At 44.2% G+C, this 19,139-nt stretch overlaps 1 protein-coding gene across 1 annotated transcript; it reads right to left on the bottom strand.

Annotated features, from left to right (window-relative positions):
- Positions 1-365: 365 nt before the first annotated feature.
- On the bottom strand, positions 366-15,547 carry LOC147461991 (putative histidine kinase 2). Its single transcript, XM_086509455.1, has 7 exons — positions 14,489-15,547; positions 13,974-14,213; positions 13,127-13,891; positions 12,643-13,018; positions 11,876-12,468; positions 10,251-11,774; positions 366-733 (listed from the first exon to the last, which is right to left on the bottom strand). The coding sequence occupies exons 1-7, from the start codon at positions 14,885-14,887 to the stop codon at positions 509-511; spliced, it is 4,122 nt and encodes a 1,373-aa protein (XP_086365581.1). The 5' UTR covers positions 14,888-15,547; the 3' UTR covers positions 366-508.
- Positions 15,548-19,139: the final 3,592 nt, after the last annotated feature.

Here is a 19,139-nt window from a genome sequence, read left to right as displayed (position 1 = left end):
ATAAAATACACACTTTGGAACAAGAAACAAGCATTCACCACTTTCACAAGAGACTGGACAAGAGATGTGAGGCTAGTTACATTTTCAGGGGATCGAGCTTCTGATAATGGTACGTACATATGTAAGGATTTCAAGTAGCCATGCTGCGCTGTGTTCCTCATTATCTGTTTGAAAGCCCAGCGCTGATATACAGGTTTACTAGGTGTGCTGGAAGAGCATCTGCTCTTTTGCAACAGGTCCATCACTGGAATGGAATTTCTACAAAATTGATCATTCCCATTTTTTTGAGTCCAGGCCTGGTCTGGTCTTTCTTTACACGTCGCGGAGCCTTGCGCCAAGGACTGAAGCTTGTCAAGCACTGCCTTCATGAGAATTGCATCCAGTTTGCACTTCATAGAGATGGAATTCAGCAACCTAATTATAGTACACTTTCACAGAGTCGTGCAGCATGACCTTCATAATCATGATGCCGACCAAGCTGCTAGCCGCTTGAACTTCACACCCCTCATTATGTGACCTCCAGATTTTTGCCGGACAGTTTGCTGACCACATCAAGCAGTGCTCCAATGGCAAGGGGTTTGGTTAGATAAAAATCCATGCCTGCCTCTATGCACTTTTTCTCATCTTGGGCCATGGCATGAGCTGTTAATGCAATAACAGGTGTCCGGATGCCATATCTGCTCTCCTCACTACGAATGCGTTGTGTTGCTTCATATCCATTTAAAATGGGCATCTGCACGAAATTCCGATTCGAGTCAAGGAAATTTGCATTGTAAAATAAAGCCCACAAGGCTAACCTTAATCTAGGCATAGAGTTCTATAACAATTAAGCCAAAGCAGGTGGCTAGACATTCATTCATTTGAATATTGATACCCTTTCAAACTAGTGCTCAGTGGGGAAAAGAATTTACTGAATGTGGCAGAATGAAGCATCAGCATGGAGAGAGTCACTCTCAAGTTATCCTCGGCTACTTGTAAGGCTGAATTGAAACAGATAGCAGAGGCTCAAGATGAGTGACCACCTTTCTTTGGTTGCTCATATACCAAATTGCAGGAATTGCAGGGTAGGGTGCCTGCCTACTGCAGCCAACCAGCCAAATGGCCCTGGTTGGTTTTGATCCTGGGTCATGGCAACGCTGTTCCTGGGACTGCCACACAATGTGATCAAAAAAGCTATAAGAGCTCATTTACACCTATTCAGTGATTCCTTGCAAGTTTAGGTTTTCCATTCTCCCGTCTCCTGATGTAGTCTAAAATATAGGTGTGTTTAATTTAAGGATCCCTCTCAAGGACTGTGTGCGCATGCGCATGAGCTTAGTTTCTCCCAAAACCTGTATAAGTCTTAAGAACAAACAATGGGTCTATGAATATTGTACTCCACGTAGGAATTTTAAGGCTTTGTGAGCCAATATTGGACAATGTTTCTGTGAACATTGTACTCCAGTAAGAGTTTTAAAGCTTTGTGAGCCATTTGTCTTGTCACATGTTTTCAATCAGAAGAAATCCTTCTTGATTGAAAGCAAAATTCTGACTCCTACATCCCAAAACCAATGAGCATACAATAATTCTATGTGTAGGAATCCCATCACAGACAGATTCCACAACCTAACATCTGCCTACCTCCTCAGAGGATTCACTAACAGTGGGCATAGACATCCCTTTGTGACAAAGTGTACTCACAAGTCATTGTCTCAGCGAACTTAAGAAAGTTAAGTTACCCTTGTGTCTATATGTGTGCGTTTCTAACATAATTATATTACTTATCCACAAAGGAACACTCTTACATGTTCAAAAGACACAACTTCTAACCTCAAGACAATGTGTACAGAACTACTTTTGTATTTCAAAATTTGGTGCCTCAAAGAGAGAATGGCAAATGCATTCTCATTTTCCTACATATCAAGAACTTAAAACTTCCAGAAGTAGATGTCATTTTCCCCACAAAAGCATATTGCAACAATAACAAAGCTTGACATATCCGCTTGTCAAAAACCACATTACTCGTATTTTTGTCCATACCCGCTGTACGTGATGACTCGGCGGTTGCTTTTGCTGGTTCGCCCTTCGAGGAGAGGATGTGATAGATGAACTCTTGCATGTGTAGGTCTCTCTATGCCTCAAGCTCTAACTCCATAGCCACCCTCTTTTTTTCAGCAGCTATGTGTTGAGCTTCGCATTCCTTCTCTAGAGCCAATTGTTCCCTTTCAAATGCGGCCTATTTAGCATCCTGCTGTAGCATCATCTCCACCATTGACTTCATCAAGATGTTGGTGCAATCCGAGGTGAGGATGGAGACTGTGGAGGACAGCCAGCCCTCGTAGTGTACGAATTTATTCTCCAACTTCAAACACAAGTATCCGTTCGGCTTCGGCTGATGACCATGCACTAAGTACTAGATCTATGGTGGGATGATTGAACATCATAGATCTCGAACAAGTAAATTCGAAAACTCAAAGTTTACTTCACCTTCTTTGCCACACCCCCCCCCCCTTGGAGGATCAAACCCGCCACCCGTGCAACGAAATCATGCGGGTGCACCCCTTGGCGACCTTGCGCTCGCACCAAGGTTGCTTTCCTCACCTCATGTCGATTGGTCTTGCCGCAAGTGCAAGGCCCGTTGTCGATGAGTGGAAGTGAGGATCTTATGGGGAGTAAACCACAAACCCCCCTCCCCCCCCCCAATCCCAACACGCGCACACATATTTTGTCAAAAATATATTTAACATTCGTGAAGTATTGGGATGCACAGGCAAACACACACACACACACAAAAAAAACTTCATACATACATGTGTATCATTTTACTTGAAGGACTATGTTTTTCTGAGACGATGACTCCAACAACTTAGTCACTGCGAAGTTGACTTTCAGTTAGTATGATGGTAAGATGGATACCCCTCTGATTTTTTCTTTTTCCAAGAAAAAGATCCTTCCATTAGGTAAACAATCTACCCAATGGACTACAAACTGCCCCTACTAGAGAGGGCTACATCCAAAGTGAGTCTCCCAATGAGAAAACTAGATATATATAATGATGGCTAAATCAAGATATAGGAGGACGGTTAAAAACACTGGTGGGTGGTAGTGACATCTAGATGTCCCACGAGCTATGTTGAACAAAGACCTTGGTAGCCAAAGTTGCAAGAATGCCTCACGGCGCTCTTGCATGCGGTTGGAGCTGCCCTAAAGCCTCTCAAATTGTCCCCTGCATGTATGAATCAGCCCCAGTAAGATGTCTCGTACAGTCTCTCCCAGTGGGATGGGTTGAGCCTCAAAGATGCGGAATCATCGGGCTCTCCAGATGAACATAAGTGTCTGCGGATGAGCTCCCAACAACTCTCTCTATCTTGGCTCCACTCTTGCAATACAAGCTCTGTGGCGGGCTAGAGTCTGGCCTGGCCCTCCTAAACCACAATCGTCCTGCTCACTGAAGCCATCTCAAAACGAAGTGTATGAGAGTGAACCAAGCTACAACACCCCAAGTGTATTGGCTAGCTGTCGAAAGTGAAGGCATCAATCAAAGAAGCTGAAGCCAAACCTACTGTGCCATGGGACACTCCCACAAACAGTGGCGCTATGTCTGGAGTGTATGGTCACAGGCTTATGGTCACAAGCTATACATTCAGCAGAGTAACCGTTGTACACCAATTAACTCCCAATTGCAATAGCCCGATGGGCAACTAGCCACTAGCCCATGTGACTCTCCTCGGCTGTTTGTTGCATAGAAACAGGGGACACGGGATGTGGTCATTTTTGGTGGGGACAGAACGGGGGATGCGGGACGAGACGACGGGGCGAGATGGCAAAGCGGTCCCTCACATGGGATGCAGAGGGGAGGACGCGTCCCCGAACGTGGGTCACTGGTGAGAGATGTGGGCAGGACGCGAACAGGGCACCCTACACCTTTTTTCTAGGCTCTTAAAAATTGAGTCTTGAGTCTTGAGCCATAGTTTATACTTTTGACATTGTCCCATACATGCCAATGTTGCCTCTAATAGGCTTGGACACTCCAAGCAAGAAATCAATAGCAACACACGAACAGAAACTTCAAAATCATTGGACTTTAATATATATATATATATATATATATATATATAGAGAGAGAGAGAGTCGACACGGCACGACAGAGTTCCGTGTAGAGAAGCATTGGCACCCCTTTCGGTATTTCTTCATTATTGATCACAATGAGGTACAACTCCCAAGGGTCCTCTGCTCTCAGACTCTGCGTCTAGATGCTCTCAAGAATGAGACCCCAAGGGCTCTTATAAATTTTATAACGGATGTCCAAAAGCATCAAGTTTAAAAGCACTTTCACGCAAAAGCTCTGGTCTCTCATTGCCAGCATAAATCGTTGAAATCCTTACAGCCTGCCACGTGGCACCAAGAGCTCAATTTGCAGAAATCCATACACGCCTACCACGTTAGCATCCGTACACGTCAACATGTCAAAAGCGATTTACGAAAATCCCTTCTAGAGGTCAAGCTTCTGTCTTTTAGGGTTTCGGGCCCTCGACAGGTGCTTCATAAGTTCTCTTAGTTGATTGGTTCAATTTCTCTTGTCCACTCGACCATTCTCTTCTAGTTGGTCATGCCACATCATCACTTGGTGACATTTCCCCCTCTTGAAAGAATTGTAATCGCCCTCGATTATACCTGCAAAAACAGCCAAAGGACAGAAACTTTCTTCAATAGACACTGACTCTATGTACTCATACACAAGACTTGACCAATCTAGCACTTCTACAAAGACATCAGCCATTGATCAATCTGTCACGTGACACATCCAACCCTATGTATCCGTGGACAAACTACATCATGACAAGGGTTCAGTTCAGTCAAGTCAGTCTAGAATAGGAAGTAATCTGGCAGTTTTGTGAGTCTGTTCGCAGACCGTGCATGTCCAAACACTTAGATTAGATGCATATCCTCTGGTTGCACACAGCATGTCCATCAAATTCCAGTCAGATCCCATGAGTAGCATTTTTACAATGCATAGACCTATTTTCCCTATTTTTGACATTTTTCACTTATTATTTTTAAGTGACTTTTGTTGGAAAGTAGGTAGGGCAATTTTGCTAAGTTTGTATCTAAGGAAACCTAACGCTAGCACTTTCTGGCAGAAGAGGCAGCAGGAGCACCTTGCTCAACATGCAACTTCTCAACAAGACCAACCCTCACGACTACTCTGGCGTTTTCTCCACAGAAGGCGTAGCGTTTTTGCATCAGACGAGCCTTGGCGATTTATGCACAGCAGATCAGCCCCGGCGTCATCACGACACAGTAGATCAGCCTAACGTTTTGCATTTGCAGAACATCTGGCGACAGCAGAACCATTTTCAGCCCTAGCGTTTTTTATTTGCAGATCAGCCCCAGCGTTTTGCAGATTCACCGCGACGGAACACCAAGAAGCGTCAATTTTTCAGTTTTCAGCCCTTGGACACCGCAGATCAAGCCCCGAACCTCGCAGATCTCACCTTCGCACAACAGTTCCTCGCCGCACGGTCAGTTTCCACAAGGGTTACAGTTTCAACACGGAAAACGCAGATGCTGACGCAGATTTCAGCATCTGCGTTTTCAGCGCGTCGTCGTCGCATCGTCGTCGTCGCATCGTCGCCATCGACATCATCATCAACATAGAGTCAGATTTCAGCAGATAAAGATTTGCAGATTTCAATCCTTAGAGTTTCCAGATTTCAGCCCGTCTCGTCATCGTCCTCATCGTCGTCGACATTGTCGGCAAGTCCAAGCATTGTAGAGATTTGTGCAATCAATAGTAGACCACTCTCGCCGACGAGAATGGGACCTTCGAAGGAGGGTTTTACGTATTTGGTGTCGTATTTCTCTTCTCTCTCTATCTCTCAGTCTCATACACTTGCACGCACAGTGTCCATTCACTTTGTTTATGATCATTAAACTCTCTCGTTAAGAACGGAAGGCTCTCCCTTCCATAAGAACAAAAAGGAACCTTGAGCACAATTCGGAGCACTCATCTTGAGCAAAGTTCAAACACTGATTCCGTTGCACCTAATATTGGTATCAGAGCTTTGGCAATGTTCTGTATCACTCAAGGATAGAACCACAAGAACCACAAAAAAAAATTTGCTTGTTGAGGTTGCACGAACCCAAGTTCGCTTGGGCGTGTCGATTCCTACTCTTGTTTTTGAAGAGTGATAGGAAACCCAAGAAAGAAGGGCTTGTCCAGCCTCCCCTTGTGTCTCTTTTCACTCATTGAGAGCGGACCGTGTACTTAGCGGCCGGCCAATTGATGTGAGGTGGGAAAAAGCAACCTTGGTGTGAGCACAAGGCCGCCAAGGGGTGCGCCCGCGGAAAAGAGCAAAACTCAGGTGAAGAGAAGATTCTTCTCTAACACAGATTGCAAGCAAAAGAAGACCCTCAAGAACTCAAGACCCCCAAGAACCCAAGAACCCAGACCCACAAGAACCCAAGTTCCTCGTAAACTTAAGAACCCAAGAACCCAAGTTCCTCGTGAACTTAAGAACCCAAGACCACAAGAACCCACGACTTCAGTGGATGGTCATCACTCAAAGCGGAATGGATACTTCGCTTGGAGGTGATGAGCATCAGAGAGGCGAAGAAGAATTTTTCCCACCAAGAGGTTTTTCCGACCCTCCCCCTTCCCCATCTACGTCAAGGATTGCACTAACTCCTATGGAGGCTTTGGACCAAATGTTTATGGAAAGGAAGTTAAAACGCGAAGCAAGACAAGCAAAAAGAATGGCAGAATTTGATCGTGAATACAAAGAAAGAAAAGCAGAAATGGATCGCAGACACGCAGAAAGAAAAGCAGAAAGAAAGACAACCATAGAGCGTGAGTGTTAGGTGCAGCAGAATGATTGTAGCGCTTTGCTCAAGATGAGTGCTCCGAACTGTGCTCAAGGTTCCTTTTGTTTTTACAGAAGGGAGAGCCTTCCGTTCTTAAATGAGAGAATGCTATGATCACAAACAAAGTGAATGGACACTGTTCGTGCAAGTGTATGAGACAGAGAGATATGGAGAGAGCAGAGAGATACGACACCAGAGACATTGTAAAACCCTCCTCCAAAGGCCCCACTCTCGTCGGCGAGAGTAGTCTACTTATGATTGCACAATCTAGTACAAATGGTATGCATGAAACTCATGCAAGTCTAGGCTATGTCGGCGATGACGAGGGTGATGACGAAGTCGACCTAAGGGCTGAAATCTGCAATCCTTCGACTGCTGTCCAAAAACGCTATGGGTTGAAATTTGCGACTAGTCCAAAAACGCTGATTTTGGGACTGTTTTCGTGGGTCTTTGACACTGAAAATCTGCAAGTCTTATGGCTGAAAACTGAGGTTCTTAAGGGCTGAATACTGCTGGTCTTTCCGGGCTGAATCTGCTACTTCTTTAGGGCTGAATTGGCAGGCTCTTCATGGCTAGAAAACGCTGCTCATACCTGCTGAAAGCGCTAGGCCAAAACCGATGTCGATGATGGCTTTTACTAACGCTAGGGCTGAGTTATTCCGGCGGTGAAGATCTGATGCAAAAACGCCAAGATGGGACTTACTTGGCGATGGTTGCTGATGCAAAAACGCTATGAAAACGCTATGCAATGGGACTGCTTCCATCGCGGTGATCTGCAGTGAGAAAACGCTAGGGCTGATTCTGCTTGCTTGGGAAACCGCCAAGGGTCTTGTTGAGAAGTTGCCTGCTGAACTTGGCTCCTGTTGCCTCTTCTGCCATTTAGTGCTAGTTTAGGTTTCCTTATATACAAACTTACTCAATTTGCCTTACCTACTTTCCAACAAAAGTCACTTAAAAATAATAAGTGAAAAATGTCAAAAATAGGGAAAATAGGCTAAATGCAATGGAAAATTCCCTTGAAGGATTCTGATGGATTCTGATGGGAATGCTTATGATCATGCTGTATGCAACCAGAGGATATGCATCTACACTAAGTGATTGGGCATGCACGGTCTACGAACAAACTCACAAAAGTGCAAGATCACTTCCTATTCTATATTGATTGGACTGACTGAACCCTTGTCGTGTTGTTGCTTGTCCACGGACACATAGGGTGGGATGTGTCACGTGACACGGAGCATGAGCAAGCGCGCCACATGCAAGAGTTGTTGCGACTCTTTTCTCAAGTGCAGGCACAAATGCAAGAGATTCGGGAAAAGAAGATCTCTCAGTCTCTTCTTCTCCCAAGCATGACGCACAGGATTTGCATGATGATACGCATGATGATTTGAATGCCAATGATTTGCATGATGATTTGGATGACAATGACAAGCATGATTATTTGCATGATCAAGATGTGATTTCTCACAAGCATGATGATTTGCATGAAGATGACGTGATTGTTCACAAGGATGTTGAGTTAGTGTATACTTTCTCTAGTGAAGCTAACCTCATTGCAGATTCGATCAATCACGAAAAACCGATCTTGACTCTCAAGTCGAGGTCCACAGAACCCCCACAGGAAGATTCGACGCCTCACGAAGAACCGATCTTGGCTCTCGAGCCTAGATCCAAAGAACCCTCACAGAAAGTATTATGTGTTCACATGATTCATACGCACGCATTGTTCGAGTGTTTCATTCGTGATCGTTTCCTGTATTTTCGTCAGCATCTTTATGTGATCCCTTTTCCTAGACATGACATATTGTACGTTGAGCACGTTTCACTCATGAATGAGCACGAATCTATGCGGATTGTTCATGAAAAGCTGAAAAGTATGCATTCAAGTCACATTCCATGTCTCTTCCTTTGCATGACACAGTTGTAGAAAGAGCACACGAAAGTATGAGCACCAAGCATAGGCATTTCCGTTGTGAATTGCCACAGTTGATTGCTTTAGATCAAAAGAGAAAGATTCGATCTCATTGTTTGCGTGTGTGTGGTGAACGGTTTAGCACTCCGTCTCTTTGTTCATCTACATTGCATGCACAGTCTTTGAGAAAGACAAGAGTTTTTCCACTCACTTTACATGGAATAGGTATGTTCATGGTTTTTTGTTGGAAATGGTTTCAAGAATTTTTAGCCATGGAGATTCTTGAAGACGAAAGAAGCATGACTCTAGATAAAGTTGAAGCATTGAAGGAGCCACAGAAGACTTTGTCGCTTTCAGCGCGGCCCAAAGAAGCAAGCGTTGCAGACCTTTATGAAGTTCAAGTACCGCACGACCCACACATCAGAGTGGACCAGCAAAGAATCCCTTCCAGGATTCCGGATGCTATTGGCGATCTCCCTGGACGCCATACAATTCGGTACCAGTACCTCACTTTGAAAAGGAGGGGATGTCACGTGACACATCCAACCCTATGTATCCGTAGACAAACTACAGCATGACAAGGGTTCAGTTCAGTCAAGTCAGTCTAGAATAGAAAGTGATCTGACACTTTTGTGAGTATGTTCGCAAACCGTGTATGTCCAGACACTTAAATTAGATGCATATCCTCTGGTTGCACACAACATGTCCATCAGATTCCAGTCAGATCCATCAGTAGCATTTTTACAATACATAGACCTATTTTCCCTATTTTTGACATTTTTCACTTATTATTTTTTAAGTGTTTTTGTTGGAAAGTAGGTAGGGCAATTTTACTAAGTTTGTATATAAGAAACCTAGCGCTAGCACTTTCTGGCAGAAGAGGCAACACGAGCACCTTGCTCAACAGGCAACTTCTCAGCAAGACCAACCCCCGCGACTACTCTGGTGTTTTCTCCACAAAAGACCTAGCGTTTTTGCATCAGATCAGCCTTGGCGATTTGTGCACAGCAGATCAGCCCCGACGTCATCACGACACAGCAGATCAGCCTAGCGTTTTGTATTTGCAGAACGTCCGGCGACAGCAGAACCATTTTCAGCCCTAGCGTTTTTTATTTGCAGATCAGCCCCAACGTTTTGCAGATTCACCGCGACGGAACACCAAGAAGCATCAGCGTTTTCAGTTTTCAGCCCTTAAACACCGCAGATCAAGCCCCGAACCTCGCAGATCGCACCTTCACGCAACATTTCCTCGCCGCACGGTCAGTTTCCGCAAGGTTTACAGTTTTCGCCCGGAAAACGCAGATACAGTCAAATCAGGTTTATCTTTGAAGCAAATTACATAAAGACCCCTTAATACGATATTATAAACTTAAAATAGAAGCAAAAGCTTATCCTTGTCCTATGTTGGTTTTCAGAATTGAGTTGTAAGAGTTCGGTTACACAAAAAGCAAGTGAAATTTCAGGACCTCCTATGTTTAAAAGGAAAGAACCACACCTCACAGTCCATAAGAACCAAGTTGAAAGGGTGATTCTTTTCAGCAAGTGCAGATTCACCAGACAACTTCCCATCAGTGCCTTCTGGAGAAGAGACTTTGCTCCTATACAAATTTTCCAGAACCAACCGTGCAGCTTCAGCTCCATTATCAACACACTCGACAGTGGCACCCAAGCGAATGAGTTGTGTCTTTGTTAGACGCTGGAGGATGGCATTATCTTCTGCCACCAGGATGTGCATGTTTGATAGGGCATTTTGAAATCTGTTTCGTAAAGCCATTGTATTTTCTGAGCTTCGAAGGGCCACATTTTCTGGTGTTAATGACAAATTCTCTTCCTTTTTCTCTGAAACTGTAATGTGAGAAGCATCCATTTGTTGTTTAGTCTGTGATTTTACGGTCACAGAGCTTGGTAAACTATTAACATCAGATAAATTTCCTGTGGCAAGAGCACCTGAATGAGCCCCGAGACCTCTCTTCATGTCCAAGCTTAATTGCAAGCTCCTTGCATCTTGATGGAAAGTGCTCATACATGAGAGAGATGTATACAAGGAATTTGCAGCGCTCAGGTCTACCTTTTCCCTGTTCCCTGCCAACATATGTGGAGCTTCAGCCTCAAGCGAGTCCCGTGTTTCAATTCCGATCAAATCTTGTAGCAAATCCCAGACACATTTTAAGCGGGATGCATACAGCGGCTTGTGCAAGACCAGGTTGCAAACTTTTGTTTTTCTTCTCAGAAATTGTATGTCAGAGCTGGGAGTGTTTGCATTCACTAACCAGGCCACCCTAAAGGGAAGTGACTGGTCAGCCTCCACTAGCACGTCTTCCAAGTCTGAGCACAACAAATTCACAGTTGGTGCTGCCATGGAGACGTCTATAATCAACAAAAGGTGAGCTTGTGGTCCATAAAGATTTAGCTTATGAGCAGATCCAGTGCCTTCAGAAGTGGGCAACCCCTGTAAGGAAGTGTCAAATCTACTTTCATTCTGTGCAAAATTTTTTGCATCAAGATCATCTACCCAGGAGTCATAAATGTGACACTCAGGTGACCTTGGGTCAAACCTTTCGGATGTACTGAAGCTTGGAGAGAAGACTTCGTGTCTGATACTTTCAATCGTGGACATAAACTCCTCCCACCTAGCGATCGTCCATACCTGTAATCCCCTCCGCTCCATCCACTTTTTCACCCCCCTCTTCCCAGCTTGACCCTGCATAGCAAGCAGGACATGGACACCTTCCATGATTGGTGGTGAATTAAATCCAGCATCAACCGGATCATTAGAAAAGACAAATGCTCCAGTATTATCTAGCTGCCATCCAGGAGAAACCGAGTCAGCGCTGACACCAAATGTTGCTTGCAAAGAAGCCCCATTCTGCAATTTGGAATCCTGTTTAGCACCTTCTTCAAATCCAAGTTTGGCAGGCTGTTTTTTGCATTTAAAGATAAGGTCAAATCGAAAGCGTGTGCCAGGTTCACCAGGCTCATCTTTGTCAGTGATATTTATGTCTCCTCCCATCAACCTTACCTGGCAGAGACAAACACCCAAATTTCAACAAAGCATCCAGGCAAAGCCTTACTTTATTCTATACATCAGTATGTGCAGTCTGCAGCTCACCAAGAGCTTACCAATGATCTGACTATGCCGAGGCCAAGACCAGTTCCATCGTAGTTTCTTGGTCCAGATGACTCAACTTGAACAAAGTTCTCAAAGACAGACTTCCATCGTTCTTTAGGAATGCCTCTTCCAGTGTCATCCACCTCAAACTCCACATGAATGTAATTCTCATCATGATCTTGCTCAGAGAATCCCTGAATCAATTTGCGTATTTCCTTCTCCCTTGATGGAGACCTTATGAGTTGACTCCAAGGCCAAGACAAAAGCTTTCCTCGGTAACCAAATTGTGACCTTACACCCGACACACCGAGTGGTTTTACCCATCCACGAAGGACCACATGCCCTTCAGAAGTGAACTTCACACCATTGCTGAGGAGGTTAGCCATAATTTGTTTCACTCGTCCAACATCACCTATCACCCAAGACGCCTTATTTACAAAACCATCAGACAAGTCCAAGGCAACCTCTATCCCCTTCTTCAACCCCACAACTGAAAAGGTATCAATGACTTCTTCAAGGGCATTCACTAAATCAAACTCTGATTCTTGCAACAGGAGTTTCCCTGCCTCAATCTTGCTCATGTCCAGGATTGAGTTCAGTATGCCTACAAAACACACTCATGTCAGGTGAACCACTAATGACCAAGTTTGAACAGCATCCACTGTAGAAGAAAAATCTACAACTTAACACCTTATTCAGTGTCCCCACGAGCATGGCCACATTCACGATGTGCATGTGTGGACATGTGGAGAACACCAAAAAAGCGAATGGGAATTACCAAGTAGGTTGGTAGCACAAGATTTCATTTGAATCAAATTGGAACCCAGTTCTGAAAACTCAGGTGCATCACAAAGACAAAGATCAATAAGTCCAAGTATGGCTGCCAAGGGAGTGCGAAGATCATGACTCATGTTCGCAAACACAAGGCTCTTGTGATTACTCTTTGTCTCCGCCCTTTTTGTCTCTTCCAGCTGTTGTATTAATGCAGCCCGTAGACGCATCTCATTGCTCACACCTTTGGTCAAAAGAATGACAAAGAAACAACCTACAATCCCCATAGTTGTGGCCAAGGCAACCAACACAGCTATAGTTATGTGGCTCCACCTCTCTGTCAAACCCCAAATACTTGTATAAGGGAGTATCACTGTGCATACCTGCATGAACATTGCAAGTGTCAACGTGTTGTCATGAAAGATAGTATACGAGATGCAAATGCTACATAGAAATGAGAAGCATTTTTCAAGCAGAGTCTAATGGCATACCACTGTTGCTCCAGCCAGATGAAGAGGTGCACTATCAAGGATGTACTGTGCTCCATCAATCTCCAACTTCTTCACAGTAAAAGACTTGCCTTCGAGAGTTGATATGTAAGATAAGTACGGTGTCAAGTATTTTGCAGCTCCAGCAACAAGAGCATTGTTGGATGCACCGGCTGGTTGGGAAGTATTATGCACCTTTATTGTCGGAAGGCCAGCTCCTGTTTGAGCAACCAATTGGCCCTCTGCAGTTGCAAGGAATATTGCGCCCCCTTGATATGTTAAACTATTGAGGAGGTTACTTATGCCGGGTGCAGGCACTCCCACCGAGACAACGGCCAGGGAATTGGTGAACTGCCGTTGGCGCACTGGTGACAAGTACGAAAATAACCCCTCTCCTGATCCTACAATTGAAGGAACCCAGCTTGCTATTCCACTTACACTTTGCAATGAGGCTTTCACTGCTTCGTTATCCCAGAATGGGACAGGAGGCACAGTCAATGTTTCACCAACTGGGTAACCTGTATCATCATCGACCCTTTGCTGATACCACTGATACCAAGGGCGTGTTTCTGTTATTGTCTCCCCCGTTCTCCATGGGCCTGCAGGTGCTTGCGAAGAATTGGGAGAGAGATATGATACATTCGCATAAGTAAGATATGTCCCTGTCACGTCAGAGGCATATGACAATAGCAGCCCATCTGGTCCAAAATAGGTGACGCAGGTTTTCTTCAAAAGAATTGAAAAGACCAGAAACATTGCTGGCCTGGCCTGAAACAGCATTCAAGGTTTTATTCCTATTTTCAGCAAATGAGGGGTGAGTAATTAAAGGGCTTATTGGAGTGCTGCAAACCTGTTCGTGCAAACTGTCTGCAGAGGATAAGCTGCCCTGTTTCAATGAGGCCAAAAACGAGGCCAGGGAAGCTGATGATGTGTTGCTCCTGTGAAGCACAGCATCCACATTGTCCTTGCTGTGAATTAGTAGCTCCCATCGAAACTTTGACGCTATTAGACTTACCGAATGCTGCACATTGGTGGATGTGAGCACCCATGTCAGCACGGTCATTACAATCAACAAGAGAGCCAGCAATGCCTGTTTGTCATACAGGGCAAACCGTCATACAGCATACCTCATTTATCAGGATGACCAACACATAGATGCACTTCGGTGAGATGGAGTAATGATAATGGTGGATCATAATCACCGGTGCAACATTATGTTCTTTAGGAATGTTTCCAGCAACTATTAATACAAAAAGCACAAAAACATATACAAACCCAGGGAAACAGTATGGTCAACAAGCAGCACAAATTGCAGCATCTCTATTTATGCAGGTCATAAAAAGAGTATTGAGGTGCTGTATATACCATCAACGCAAGCCTGGACGTGAGAAGTGGATTGCACATGACCCCACACAGGGATCGTGTAGCCGCATTCCCTCTCCAGCAACCCAGAAGACAGCATCTAGAGCAGCCTTTCTTCTCTTCTTGAAGATCATCATTCTCATCGTCATCCTTGCCATTATTATTCTTGTCAGCATGCTTTTTCTCATTGGTCCAATTCTTCCCAATGTCCTCAGAGACGCCGTGGGTGGCCCATGGCATGTCGAGAGCAGCATGTTCCTGACACAAAAGCCCAAGATCATAACTGAAGATGGTATCAGCAGCTCGTGCCCTCACCGGGGAGGGAGAGTAGCCCAAGAAAGAGACTGGCCAGCAGGAGCTTGCAGAAGCAGAGTTGCGTTTGCTGACCAAATCATGGTTCATTTCTGCTCGTACTAAAACTGACCCAACAGGTTTCTATATGTCATTAACCACTTGACCCGAAATCACATGCATGGAAATCAAGTGTAGCATGAATGCATTGAATGGTATCACATTTGCAGAAATTGAAGTGCAGCATGTTGCTGCGTTCATGTCCTGATGAAATTGATTCCAGAACGAGGGCTAGCTAAGGTACATTGGGTCGGCATGAACACCAATCACGCATGCTCCAAAGAAAAGATCAAAGGCACTGTGTGTGTGTGTGTGTGTGTGTGTGTGTGTGTGTGTGAGAGAGAGAGAGAGAGAGAGAGAGAGAGAGAGAGAGAGAGAGGCAGCGGTAGATCAAACAGGTAGAGCCTAGAAGGCTGTTTGAAAGGGACTCTTGAAGTAGAGGGAGTAAGCAGGCGTTGTGTGTGTGTGTGTGTGAGAGAGAGAGAGAGAGAGAGAGGGGGATCCTTTTGAATCCCTTCTTGTTTCTCCTTGCAAAGCCTGAGTGAGAAGCTGGTGTATCTTCAATGTCGTAACTTCCGAAGGGTCATCTTCCATCCACTATGATCGCTCTAAGACCACTTAAATGCGTGTATCTAGGTAGCAAAATGGAGGGGATAGCGGTGTAGACTTCATTCTCTTCTCTAGACTCTCTCTCTCTCTCTGTCATGAAAGCGTGGGTATACTCATTGCACAGTTGTTGCACCCCTACGAGTAGTAGTGTAGTAGGACGTACGGGTAGTGAGTAGCGCCATTCAAAAAGTTCACGTTCTCAAAGCTCTCTCTTTCGAGTCTTAGCCTGCAGGACGTGGAGCCTGCCATGGGACCTGGACCCAGCAAAAGCCAAGCTCACACACGAGGGTGCTCCAGTGCCCAACAGTGCCCACACTCACCTTTTCAAATTTCAATTTTCACGCAAGGCTTGAAGGCTGAAGCCTATTCTGAGCTCTGACAGTGTTTGAACTTTGTCCGGGAGAGAAGACCGTCATTGCGTTTGAACTTTGATATTTGTCCGAGAGGGAGAGGTAGAGGAGACTCCCACTCCGACTCAGGGAGAGTCTTCTAAAATAGCATTTTCCTAAGGAAGTGGTCACGCGAGGCATAGTTCTTTGATCTTTTCAGTGAAACCTCAATAGATACTCTTACATACTCGTTCTAACTAAAATAATTCATTATGTCGGAATATTCCCACCCCCGCCTACAACCCATTCTCCCCCTCCTGTGCACTGCTTGGTGCCCTCTCCTTCCTATCTCTTCTACACCTTGCACAGCGAGCCAGCCGAGCTACCCTCCTCTCAGGTTTGTACTTCACTCATAGCATGCTTGGACGCCCTACTCTGCACCATCCCCACTCTAGATATGCATCCTCGCTTTCTTACACCGTACCTCATGCTACCCCATCTCGTGTGGGAGCACGCTCTTACAAAGGTCACACGCCATCAATGGCTCCGAGAGAGAGAGAGAGAGAGAGAGAGAGAGAGAGAGAGAGAAGCCTTCCTTCCCTTCACGAATTCCACTACACGACAATTTCCTTCCCTTCAAGTCTACTGCCAGTTTGCATGCATTCGGCCAAACCACATCACAGCTGACAATTCCGTATACGGAAACTCAACAACCCCTAATGCTTAAAACAAGACATGAGATCTCCCAAGATTCCTGGTAAAGTTGCATTTTCAAAGATCGTAGGGACATACTAGATCGATCTTCTTTTCTACGTTGATTTTTTAAGGCACTACTCACACGAAGCTGGTTATCATATACATTATTATTAACTATGCCGCTCTAATCTTTTGTGCAACTATGCCGATTTTGCCATTGTTGACCACTTACATCTCCACATAACTAATACTTGTGTGACAACTTTCTGAAATCCATGGCAAATCCTTCTTTTTCTTCTAGCTCTCAACCGAATGATGGAAATCCTAAGCAAAGAGAAGAATCTTGAACACTCATAAGGTTGTCTATAGATGCCCTTCAAATTAGAAACAATGCCTCTTGAAGTTGTTGCACACACAATAACAAATTTTGTGTTTTACATGTACCTTTATTGTGCATGGCACTTCAACCACCCTTTTCACCACAAAGGGCATTGGCACAAGTGGTTATTAGTGAACCAATCACCACTGGAAGGGCGTTCTCGGAATGATTGTTGTGTTCTCTAGTACACCACCACGAGAGTTACTGGATATGGGGTCGTGCCCCTTTTCTCAAACAGCAGTCTGATAAAGAGTGACATTGGCAAGATCACCAACATCATAAAGACTTAGTTTTAAACCTGTTTCCATTGGATTAGCAATAGGTTTTAAGTCCTCGAGTCCAAACTTACATACCATCATCATTGTATGTCCAAGTAATGATGCAAAATCTCCAAGTCTTTCGTCTTGAAAGTAGCATTCAAATCAGCCTTAAATTATGCAATACGTGTCTCATTCGGGCGAGCAAACATCAAATCATCTATATATAGAACGACAATGAGAGATACATCACCCTCACGCTTTGACATACAAATTTCAACTGGATTGTTACTAAAGCCTCGTTTAACCAAATGAGTGTCAGCTTTCTCATACCCAGCACGAGGAAACTGCTTCAATCCATACAAAGCTTTCTTAAATTTGCACACTTTATCTTCTTGTCTTTTCTTGACAAAACCCCGAGGTTGCGTTACATAAACTTCCTAGAATATCACCATTCAAGAAAGCCTTAAAAATGTGTGATTGATGTACATCCCATCCAAAGTGATCTGCCAATGCACATAGAAAACGAACAATAGTCATACGACAAGTGGGAGCAAAAGTCTCTTCATAATCTATGCCATTCAGTTGTGCATAACCTTTTGCAACAAGTCAAGCCTTGTAGCGATCAATCTCACCATCTGGATCACGTTTCAACTTGTAAACCCACTTCGTACCAATGGTCTTTTTTCTAGGAGTCAACTCACATAAAGTCCACGTGTCATTTCCTATAAGTGCATCATATTCTAATTGCATGACATCCATCCAATTTTTTGAATTCTATGCTTCATCAAAAGCAAGTGGTTCCTCCTCATCACATAAACTAGAAGCGGCCAAAGCATAACAATCTGACACATAAGATGCATGGCGAGAACCTGAACAAGTAAAACTAGGCATGAGTGCATCCAACGTACTGTCACACAGAGTCTGCACTAGACATTTTGCCATGCCTCTAACCTCCTCATTCTCAGTCCTTTCCGCATCAAGTACGTCATGGATATCTGCATCAGTAAATAGGCAAATCCGTGACATTTTCAAAAACCCTCATAGGCTATACATGTGCCTCATTGGAATTTAAATTCAAGTTTCCACCATTAAAAAGAGGCAACAAAGTGTCATAAATGTCAACGTGAGCTTACATTATTGTCTTTGGTACATGATAACAAAGGTTGAACATAATCTTCCACAAACACAAATTCTCGTGAAACTAAGATACGTTTTGTTTGAGGATGGTATAACCTATAACCTTTGCTTTTTGCAATGTAACCAACAAAGATGCATTTGATAGCCTTATCATCCAATTTTATGTGATGCGTTTGTGGCACCAAAGCATAAGCTAAACAACCCAAAATACACATGTGATTTGTTTTTAACATATGGCTTTTATATCATGCCATGCTTCATTAGGAGTCATAGACTACAAAGATTTTATAGGACACATGTTAACTACGTAAGTAGCATACATGATGGCCTCGAGCCAAAACGAATGTGGCAAAACTTGACTCTTGACCATACATCATGCCATTTTTGTAAGCAACCTATTTTTCCTTTCAGCAACACCATTTTGTTGAGGTGTATACGGCACCGTGAATTGGTGTTTTATTACAAAAATGTATTAAACACGTGAGACATATACTCCCCCCCCCCCCCCTCGATCTGAGTGAAGGGTGTCCATAGTACATTCAAAGACATATAGAGATATTTTCAGTCATAGCCATAAATTACTTGAAGCACATGAATACTTCGGACTTGTATTTATGTGGATGCACCCAAGCATGCATGGAGTAATCATCGATGAAAGTCACAAAGTAGAGGTAATTGCCTAAGGATGGAGTTTGCATAGGCCCACAAACATCGGTATGCACAAGTTGCAACATGCCAATGTAGCCCTTACTGAACCATCCTTTGGAAACTTTGAACGCTACATCTTACCCAAAATACAACTTTCACAAACATGCTTAAAAGTTGCTTCAAGAGGGGGCAAAGAAAAAACCATATCAAATTTTTGCAAACGCAGCAAACTAGCAAAGTTTAGA

Source organism: Adiantum capillus-veneris, chromosome 3, assembly GCF_014529385.1.
Source record: "Adiantum capillus-veneris isolate H3 chromosome 3, ASM1452938v2, whole genome shotgun sequence".
NCBI lineage: Eukaryota > Viridiplantae > Streptophyta > Polypodiopsida > Polypodiales > Pteridaceae > Adiantum > Adiantum capillus-veneris.
Note: the sequence above shows the minus strand (reverse complement) of the source record. Positions and strands in the feature narration are given on the sequence as shown.